A 10571-nucleotide genomic window follows, 5' to 3' on the forward strand; every position below is an offset into this window, starting at 1 on the left:
GTCAAAGGACTGACGCTTTAGAAGTTCATAAAGTCTGATTGTTGCTTTCAACTTCGGAGCAACACTGACATCTAGCGTCAGACATGCAGAACTGACACACAACATTACTTGCACAAATTTACACATAAAAAAAAACAATTAAAATTTAACTGCGTTGAAGACTTAACATATTTTTTAATAAGAATTTGATTTGTCATATTCAGACACATGTAAAACAATTAACCACGAATGGGGGAGCGACTGAACCCGGATGCAACAACTTTTTTCGGTCCGTCACCCGGAAGTAGTAGAAGTGTTTACAATTTGAGTCAGCTGACTTCCTTTCACCTGACTGATATTAGCTAGTAATATGTTCCTGTAGCTATTTATGATACACAAAGGGCTTCCTTTAGTTACATGTAGTCTGTACTGAGTTTCTGTCTTCCTCACTCTGACTGAAATCCTTAAATCAGCACAATATCCAGTTTAGAGGCTGCTACATTAGCAGTTTGTTTAGCTAGCAGCTGCTCTACACAGACAAATATCAGGGTTTCATTTCCAAAGCAATATTCAGGAGGCTTTCTAATGATGGAGAAGATTGCTAAAGGTGAGTTATAGTCCTTCAATTTATGTTTATGTCATTTCCTTTTCAAGACCGCACCAACTAATAAAGATCATACTTTATTAGTTGGGCTAAAAAAGCAGATAGATTTGCTAAAGCCAACTCTTTCTTTCTGTGATGCGTTTTCAGGATCCCACACATTGAAATACGTGTAATTTTGCTGTTTTCTTTTTTAAAAAAAAAAAAAAATATATATATATATATATATATATATATATATATATATATATATATATAAACTGTATTTACTTGTTGATTCTGCAGATGTTGGTGACATCCAGTCCAGACTGTTGGACCACAGGCCTGTGATCAGTGCAGAAGTTCGCTACTTTGTCAGAGAGTTTGAGGTAATTTAACCATAACATTGATGCAGCCTTTCAAATGCTTATTAGTGGTCACAAATGTTAACACCGCTGTGCTTTTCACACAAATCAGTTGGCTCATACACAGTAAAATTAAACATATGGATATTGGTTTGTATTTTTCTCGGTGCCTCTTTAGGAGAAGCGAGGCCTGAGGGAGACTCGACTTTTGGAGAACCTGAATAAAACGGTGCAGGAGACAAATGAGCAAATGGTGCCCGCTAACTTACAGGAAATGAGCCAGAAACTATCTGACATCAGTACGCGCTGTAAGCGACTTCCACATTATCATTTATAACTTGTTCTAATCACAGTGAATGTTTTGCAAAAATGAGTTGATCTCATTCTCTCTCCCCAGTGGAGGCTGCTAATCACATGGCAGAGAGAGTCCAGCAGAGGGAGCTAGAGACCCAACAGGTAAAGACGAACGATGATCACAACTTTGCAATGGATTGAGACGGTCTGATCTTATTGGTCAGTTCTGTTTTAAAATCAACACACAATTTTTTTGAAGTATTTACCAAAGTTTTATCATCGTAATCTTCCAGAGCTCCCAGCTGCAGGCGAACATGGAGAAATTGAAAGAGGACTGGGCGGAGTTTCTGAAGGAGCAGCAGAGACTAAAGGAAGAGGTGGATGAGGAGCATGCTAAGGCTGTTGGAGAAATCAGCACTCGCTTTAGTGAAAAGAAGAAGGACTTGGCACAACTTTCTCTCTGATCGCTTTTCTATTGTATCAACACTTTGTTAAAGAAATAGCAAACAGTACAGCAAACTTGTTGTACTTAAAGCTGCCAGAAAGACAAGAGCTGGTGTTAATGAGCATATATTATATTTGAACTGGTATATATATGGCATTTCAGCAATATGTGAAATACATCACTCTCTGTAAGACTTCTGATGATAGGTTGAGCTCAGGTTAACAGGAAGCCTAAATGTAGACCCTTCTGAGCACATAAATAATGTTACATGATTTCAGTTAAAAGTCTATGTAGAGCTAAACTATTTATAGATATTTTCCCCCTGATGCTGAATTTAGTTGGACCTTCTGTGTGAGAGAACAGTCCTCAATAAAATGCTTTTTTTATTGAATTGTAAAATGTATTGTATTCTCAATGTGAAAAAATACATTTTGTGTTGCTGTGTTTGGTGTTAAGACACATCTATACTGTCACCATTTGCAGCATAATGCATTTGACTTGATATGATACAGTTTCAATATGACGCTAATAAAAGAAATACATAGAATTAGAAATAAATTGTTTTATTAAAATCAGATAAAGTCAAAAGCTAAAAAAAAATTAAACATGGGAATCAAAATATCAAGAAAATATAAGCAGTCATTCTTGAAAACAAAACCTGCTCACACATTTAATTTCTGTGGTCAGGATTAAAGAGAACCTAAAACAGACTGTAAAAAGATTACAGACTTGAAAAAAATCATCATACATCACATAACAAGCAGTTTTGTGGATTTCTTCATCTGGGTTTAGAAAAACTGAATATTATTTAAAAATTCACTGAGAAAAAGCTCAAGTTTCAGAGAGACGTTGTAAAACAAGAGTTATCCCTTTGTTAAAATGTTCATTAAAAGGTTTTTAGTCTTGTAGTTTTTGTGTTAAAGAATGGAACATGAAAACTTCTTCCACTATTATCTAACATGGTGAGAAATGCAAAGAACTTAGCAGGTTATGAAACAACAAAAGGCCTAAAATAGGAGCATGATCATTTTACGAGGGACAAAAAAACAAGTGAAATGGAGCATGAAGATGTTTGTCTTTTAAACTGAGACATTTTATCAAAAAAAAATATATATATATATATATTGAACTGAAGGGCTTGGTGTATCTGAAAAAAACTGCAGGCATCCGATCAAAGATGTGGCGTCCCTTTATTATCATTCAACTTACAATTCTTGATGCAGCAAAACAAAATAATCAGAAAATATCAAACTTAGAACTCCTTTCTGATAATACAGTTGCTACAACTACTGAACTACTGCAAACTATATAAAAACACATGTTCTGCCACATTCTAGAACATTCCCACCCATTAAGGCTCTGATAGGTTGTTGTCGACCATGATTGACAGGCAGACCAGCCAATCACGGTTCAGACAAGCCTACAAGGCGAAGTCCAGCGAAGCTGTGGTATTTTCCACAGCCGCCCCCAAATTGTCTGTGATAATTTGCAGCTTGGAAAATATTAACTGAAGATCAGCCCTTCATTCTGGAATTTCTGGAAGTTTTACTAGACGTACTACAGGGCGAATATAGTTGCGCTCTTTGACCTGCACTTCAGCTGTGCGGATTCTTCCGTCTGCTCCAGGGAAAACCGTTTTTATCACTCCAACAGGCCAAAGAGCTCGTGGTAACTGTGGGTCTGCTATCATCACAACGGTTCCAACTTGCAGGTCTTCAGAGTGCTCTTGCCACTTATTCCGAGCCTGGAGTCCTGGCAGATAAAACTTTAGGAAATGTTTCCAAAAGTGGTCAGCTAACACTTGACTATATCTCCATCTCCTCCGACCAGCAATCTCTACTTCTGGGTATTTAACTTGAGGAAGAGATGGGTCTAGCCGCCCCATCAACAAGATGTTAGGAGTGATAGGATCTGGGTCAGCTACATCTGCTGAAACATAACCAAGTGGTTTGGAATTAAGTATTCCTTCAACTTCCACCAAAAGTGTGCGCAGCACCTCCTCTGTCACAATTTGGGCACCCAAGGTTGTCGTGAGGGCCGATTTCAGGGATTTAATTTCCCTTTCCCAACACCCACCGAAGTGCGGTGCTCCTGGAGGGTTGAATCTGAAGTCTATTTGTTGACCAGCCAGTTGTTCCTGGATTTGTGGCTGAAGGCTCCTGAATGCCTCGGTCAGTTTACGTTCTCCAGCTTTAAAATTTGTGCCTTGATCACAAAGTACTTCATAGGGCTTTCCTCTCCGTGCTATCAGACGTCTCAGTGCCAACAAGAACGAGTCGGCATCAAGGCTGGACAGCAGATCTACATGCACAGCCCTTGTGGTCATACATTTGAATATGATGCCCCACCGCTTCTCATGTCTTCTGCCAACTTTGATAATGTAAGGTCCAAAGCAGTCTACTCCAGTAGAGTAGAAAGGTGGTTTGAATAGTCTGAGTCTGGATGGTGGCAAATCAGCCATTTGGGGAGCAACAGGTCTTCCTCTCCATCGTTTGCAGCCAACACAATGTCGCTGATAGCGCCGAACAGCCTCCCTGCCCCGTAGAATCCAGAATCTTCTCCTTATTTCAGCAAATACCCTCTTACCACGGGCTGCATCTTGGGTTCTTCTTCTCTAACTGGAGTGCTTGTCGCCATGTCCTGCAGCATTTCCCAACTCCGGCTCGAAGGACCACAATTGAACTGAAGGGCTTGGTGTATCTGAAAAAAACTGCAGGCATCCGATCAAAGATGTGGCGTCCCTTTATTATCATTCAACTTACAATTCTTGATGCAGCAAAACAAAATAATCAGAAAATATCAAACTTAGAACTCCTTTCTGATAATACAGTTGCTACAACTACTGAACTACTGCAAACTATATAAAAACACATGTTCTGCCACATTCTAGAACATTCCCACCCATTAAGGCTCTGATAGGTTGTTGTCGACCATGATTGACAGGCAGACCAGCCAATCACGGTTCAGACAAGCCTACAAGGCGAAGTCCAGCGAAGCTGTGGTATTTTCCATATATATATATATATATATATATATATATATATATATATGTATATATATATATATATATATATATATATATACTGCTCAAAAAAATAAAGGGAACACTCAAATAACACATCCTAGATCTGAATGAAAGAAATATTCTCATTGAATACTTTGTTCTGTACAAAGTTCCATTTGCACAACAGCAGGTGAAATTGATTGTCAATCAGTGTTGCTTTCTAAGTGGACAGTTTGATTTCACAGAAGTTTGATTTACTTGGAGTTATATTGTGTTGTTTAAGTGTTCCATTTATTTTTTTGAGCAGTATATATACAGACATGCATGCATATGTACACATGTATGTTTTGATCCAACAACATGAGTTAGTTTTTCTTCACTTGAGCGTAGAGATCCTCTGAACGATCAGCAGACCCTTTGACCGAAGCGTACACCGACTCCTGCTGTCCACTGTCCTGCACTGAGACGGCGGAGGCTTCAGGTCTCCTCGGGAGGAAGCTCACTTCACCATAGTGGATTTCTTCATCTGGCTTTCTGTCTGACATTTGAACCTCCGTCTCTGTTTGAGTCTGTGGAAAAATGACATACATGTTTCCCACAGATGCAACCACAAACATAACACATGCAACTCACTACAGAGCTGCACATAAAAGGTGAATATTTACTCACCTGAGTCTGTTGTGGAGTTGGATGTTTGAACTTACACCTGGAAGACATTAGAGATCTGTGAGCATGATTCTGATATATTTCAGGAGACGATGAAAAGACACAAACTGATTTGAGGCAAATATTAGAGGATTAATGGATATATGAAATCACCAAAAGAAAGAAAAGTCTGGACAACTGTTGTTTCTTTTACAGAGAACAAGAGAGAGAGAATGGCTGTACACAAAAAGGGAAACAATTAACAAACAAAAATGTGGTGCTTTTACATCATTAAATATGACAAGTTCTAATTCACATTTAATTCATATCCCTGGTGTCCAACTCAAGCTCCATGTTCAGTGATAATACACAATGACAAAATCCTCAAATTTTATCAAATATATATTCTGCGTGAAACAGGTAGTAACTAAATACTAACACTGACTGAACTTAAACATGTTCATCATGAATTCATCTAAAACACATCAATTGATGAGACTCACCAAACACAGATCACCAGGCAGATGAGCAAAATGGCAATGATTGATGCAAGAAGTGCAATCCATAATGGAAATGCTGCAATAAAAGAAAAAACTAGATGAGTCCAAGGAAAGAAATTGGGATTATAAAAGAGGAAGTGCAAGTTATATAGAGTTTTGTTGCAGAGAATTTTGGAGAAATGTAATAAATGGTTTCTATTGAATATATTTTAATACCAGCTTTGAATTACCTTTATTGGTAACTAGGATCAAGGGTGATCTGGTTTGACCCAGATCATTTGTGGCCACACAGTAATACTCTTCTCCCTCGGTGGCATTGAAGCTATAAACTGGCCCCACAGACACATTAGTGGCTCCATCTTTGTTGTTCCAGAACCAGGTGAAGCTGGGTGGAGGTTTGGCTCTGCTGGAGCAGCTCAGCTCCACCCAGCTACCTGCTGACACCAAACCTGATGGACTGATGGATGCTGAGGTGTTTCTAGGAGCATCTGAGGAAAATGAGACACATATGAACTTTATTGATCAGAAACAGCTGAACCATGACCTGCTGACAGGATCACTTACATGAAACACTGAGAGTCACTTTAGTCTTTGCTGTCTTGATTCCTCCATTCACAGGATATCTGGCAGAACATCTGATGTTGTATCCATCATGTGTGTCTGACAGAGTGATGTTCTCCTGGATTTTAGTTGTAAAGGTTTCATCTGTGTTTTTCTCTGTTTGTCTGAGAGAGTCTTGTTGGAGATTCCAGGTGAGTTCAGGAGGTGATTGTGGACACGGAGTGAAAGCTGAGCAGGTTACAGTGACAGACTGATGCTCCTTCAGATTTGTCAGATCAGGTTCAATTCTGGGTTTCTCAGGAGAATCTATAATTTCACATTAAAACATAAATAAATTAGCATAACACAATAAATATTATGTTGAATACTTTATAGATTAAAACTGCAAAACAACAATTATTGAATGAAGTAATGAGCATGTGATGAAAGATTTATTTTTCTAAGCAGAGAAATGTCATGTCATTTTGTGCTTTCTTGTGTCCCATCATTATGTGTTAAAATGTTGCTAACAACTTACTAAGTAAAACATTTATTAATTAATTTTTTTTAGATAATTGCCCAGGAATCACCCTATTACTGTACAGTTTACAGCCTCCATGTTATTTTTTTAATAATTTTTTTTTGTATGTTTCCTAAAACTCATGAGTTACTAAACAACTGACTGGTGATCAATTTCTATATATGTCTTAAGACAAAACATTGCACACAAGTATTTAATATGTCAAACTTTGTATCTTGATAATAAAGAGCATGGACTGAGTACATATTTAGGACTCCAACAATTTATGTCATACCATGCTTTGTGTCAGAAATGAATGTACTTAGGGGAAGGAAATAACTATGGACTAACTCACTATGTTTATCATGTTTGACATCATTCTAAAGTATATAAGTAGGATCTGAATTTTAGATGAAGGGCTGCACAGTGGCGTAGTTGGTAGAGGTGTTGCCTTGCAGCAAGACGTTCTTGGGTTCGCTTCCCTTCCCGGGGTCTTTCTGCATGGAGTTTTTGCATGTTCTCACTGTACATGCATGTTGTCTCTCTGGGAACTCTGGCTTCCTCCCACAATCCTCCTAACATGACTCTAAGGGTAATTGGTCTCTCTAAATTCTCCCTAGGTGTCAGCATGGTTGTTAGTCCTGTCTGTTTCTGTGACTACGACTGGGCGACCTGTCCAGGGTGACCCCGCCTTTTGCTTGGAACGTTAGCTGGAGATAGGCACCAGCACCACTCCTGACCCCTCTAAGGGACAAGGGTGTACAGAAAATGGATGGATGGATGAATGTTATATCATTGTCCTTTGCCAGCCTGCAGTGACCCTTGCTTGACCTGTGACCACCTGCCCAAAATGTTCCTGAGAGAAATCAGCTCACTCACATTTCCTTAATCAGAATCAAACTGTTTTTAAAAGTTTTTTTTAAAGTTTAAGAAACTGTAACACAAAACTATTGGATGGAAAATCTATTTGAAAACAAAATTTGGTTTGTTTTTGTTTTACTAAAAACAAACTGAACAAGCTTCTTTTATTTAAGGCATCTTTTCCAATCTGATTAAGCATTTATTTATACATTAATATTTACTGCGGAGTAAATTCAAAATGGATGTGTGAAACCCGACTGTGAATTTGGTCTGAAATGATCAGAAGCACCAAAATAACTATTGGATTTCATATAAGGGATATATTAAAACAAAATACTTCAAGGTCATACTTTAAATTTTGTCTTTACAAACAAAAGCTGAACGTGTCTTCAGAATTAATATTGCACCATAAACTATACTGAATTATAGAACGTAAAATTAACATAAAATATAAACATAAACAGGTAAAGTGAAGGTAAATTAAATCAAAGTTGGAATCAATTTATTTGTGTAACTTTGTAAGGTGTGTAGAGTAAAAGTCTTACCTTGAACTGTAATCTTTAGAGGAGTAGAACAACCTGATCCTCTGTATTTATCTGTCTCGATTCTGAGGAAATATTCCGTTTCTTGTGTTGTATTTATATCAGAAAACACAGTGGTGCAGTTTTTCTGTTTTATGTTTCCAGTAATATTTATTTGATGGTTATTAAATCCCTGACTGATGTCAAAAATACTCTTAGTACTTGGAATCCATGCTGCAGAGGTTTGTTTTCCACTGTTAAAATCATTTTCTGCCTCTTTAACTGTGAAGCTACATGGGACTTGCAAACAAGATCCACTCAGTGCTACGATGGACTTTGGTGTTGTAATTAAAAAGGAAGGTGTACGACTTTGACAATGATCAGCAAAGCCACCTGTAAAAACAAACTATAGATGAACATAAAGTGGAGCAAAATCTGTCAGCAGAGAAAGTTCATGATCAACAAACTGCAGTTCAGCTGCACCAAATTACACAATGAGCATTTAAACAATATCAGGATCAAATATTTTGACTAAAAATTAAACAAGTAATGCCCCTAATTACAAGGAGGTGAAGAAAGAGCTCACCTGAAAGAAAGAAGACACTCAGTAACATGTTGACTGTCAACATGTTCTCAGACAGACTGTGATAGTCCTTCATCTTCTCTCAGACCTAAAACAAGATGGAAACAAGTCAGTCAAACAAAACTAAGAAGTTTAGGTTACATTCTTGTGTGGAAAAGTTAAAATGTAATTTTAAATAAAGAAGGTAAACTTTATTATACCAGAATGTAAGAGAATTTGGACTTTGACAATGATTTAAATCATTAAATCAAAACCTTTTCAAATGCAAAAATATTTGAGCACAGAGTGCTAATATATTTTGAAAGCAGTAAAATTAAAATTAATAATAATTTCAGTAACATTTTCTTACCTTAAATTAAAATTCTTCAGTTAAATCTAGTAAATCTTGAATTTCACTCAATCAGCAGCAGATCAAATAACCATCCACTCTGTTCAAAAGCTCCAGTCGTATAAAACCAACCAGCTGCATTTATTCTTCCTCCTTTTTTGAAAGAGGATGTCAGAACGTCTTCTGCTTGTGTGGCTCATTTATTGTTCAAGATGTTTACAGTTCTTCCTTAAACTGTCTGCTCAAAGGTAGCCAGAGTGTTCATGCAATTTGCAGAGCTAGTTTCTAAGATTAAATAATTATATATAGCTTAGCTTATCTTTGCACCTGAAAAATATATGTGCAAAAATAAAGCAGACTGTCAGACGTATCAGCATTTTGGTAAAGTCATCTGTTGGGAACCTTATAATAACTTGCACCTTGTCTTAGTTTACATGGAGATGTCAAGTTTCTGCTTTATTTAGTTTCTCCATCTTTTGAGAAACATTGCCAAACTAAGATCAATTGTCTCCCAGTTTGAGCTGGAAATAATTTCATTTTGGTCGGGTTGGTTCAGTACACTATGCACATCTCAGGAGAGCCAACAAAGGCTGCAAGTTGTTCAGATGCTGATGCTGGGATTCTGACTACACAGTTTAACTTTTCACATGTGGCTCCATTCTCTATGCATCTACACTGGCTTCTGTTTGTCATTATTGTTTAAAGTATTTCTGGCTCTAGGGTTTTTCCATTAGTTTGTTGTGAAGCACATTCTGATTTTTATACATTGAAAGGTGCTATACAACCAAAGTTTTACTTCATTGAATAAAACAACAGTTTCTACAGGTTGCAAGTGTCCAGGCTGTTGGTTACAGAGACAATAACCATGGAAACGAAATGCTATACCTCCTCATTTAACAAGATTTAGAAATGAAATGAGGATCTTGCTGGCAGAACAAAATTAACCAACTTCCTCATTTAATTTCAAATGCTCCTCTTTTTCTCGGAACGTTTTACTTAACAGCCTCAGTTCACATGAAACCAATATATGCTAAGCTAATTGTAAGTTATCAGATGTAGAAATGTGTAGCTCTGCATTAGCTTACACTTCCATCATTTGAACAACACGCAAGTCTATGAGCTATGAAGACACTTATTTTGATTTTCTGCAAATTAACTGGACTTCCACTAAGTCAGAGCCTCAACAGTATGAAGAGAAGGCATTCTGCATGACAAACTGTAGAAATGTGAAATACAGTCACAGACATCAAAGTGACATTAAGACTGCATTATAGGAAGTAATTTGTTAACATTATTATGTTATTCTCTGAACATATAACTACTAGTATCATTTAATAATCTCATTGTTTTGCAATTGAATAATTTGTGTTGTGTTGATTCAGAAACACGATGTTCTATTTCTGCAT

The 10571-nt window shown here is 37.2% G+C and overlaps 2 protein-coding genes across 2 annotated transcripts; one reads left to right on the forward strand and one right to left on the reverse strand.

Annotated features, from left to right (window-relative positions):
* The first annotated feature begins 280 nt into the window (after nt 1-280).
* On the forward strand, nt 281-2107 carry bloc1s5 (biogenesis of lysosomal organelles complex-1, subunit 5, muted). The gene is made up of 5 exons (XM_028004256.1): nt 281-586; nt 866-948; nt 1103-1232; nt 1322-1380; nt 1512-2107. Exons 1-5 carry the CDS (start codon nt 565-567, stop codon nt 1680-1682), a joined length of 465 nt encoding a protein of 154 aa, XP_027860057.1. The 5' UTR covers nt 281-564; the 3' UTR covers nt 1683-2107.
* A 2804-nt stretch (nt 2108-4911) lies between these two features.
* LOC114136514 (sialic acid-binding Ig-like lectin 14) lies at nt 4912-10109 on the reverse strand. Its single transcript, XM_028004525.1, has 8 exons — nt 9187-10109; nt 8841-8925; nt 8279-8647; nt 6377-6679; nt 6043-6300; nt 5816-5888; nt 5337-5373; nt 4912-5236 (listed from the first exon to the last, which is right to left on the reverse strand). Exons 2-8 carry the CDS (start codon nt 8911-8913, stop codon nt 5033-5035), a joined length of 1317 nt encoding a protein of 438 aa, XP_027860326.1. The 5' UTR covers nt 8914-8925; nt 9187-10109; the 3' UTR covers nt 4912-5032.
* Between the last annotated feature and the right edge of the window lie 462 nt (nt 10110-10571).

The sequence above is a fragment of the Xiphophorus couchianus genome, chromosome 21 (assembly GCF_001444195.1).
Source record: "Xiphophorus couchianus chromosome 21, X_couchianus-1.0, whole genome shotgun sequence".
In the NCBI taxonomy this organism is placed as follows: Eukaryota; Metazoa; Chordata; class Actinopteri; order Cyprinodontiformes; family Poeciliidae; genus Xiphophorus; species Xiphophorus couchianus.

Excerpts from the sequence above, each read along its gene's own strand:
- LOC114136514 (XM_028004525.1), bottom strand. The coding sequence starts at position 8,913 with ATGAAGGACTATCACAGTCTGTCTGAGAACATGTTGACAGTCAACATG. Across the intron at positions 5,889-6,042 it reads GATCCTAGTTACCAATAAAG|CATTTCCATTATGGATTGCA; the intron begins GTAATTCAAAGC and ends CTTTTATTGCAG. Across the intron at positions 5,237-5,336 it reads CAACTCCACAACAGACTCAG|ACTCAAACAGAGACGGAGGT; the intron begins GTGAGTAAATAT and ends ATTTTTCCACAG.
- bloc1s5 (XM_028004256.1), top strand. The coding sequence starts at position 565 with ATGATGGAGAAGATTGCTAAAG. Across the intron at positions 587-865 it reads GATGGAGAAGATTGCTAAAG|ATGTTGGTGACATCCAGTCC; the intron begins GTGAGTTATAGT and ends TTGATTCTGCAG. Across the intron at positions 949-1,102 it reads ACTTTGTCAGAGAGTTTGAG|GAGAAGCGAGGCCTGAGGGA; the intron begins GTAATTTAACCA and ends GTGCCTCTTTAG.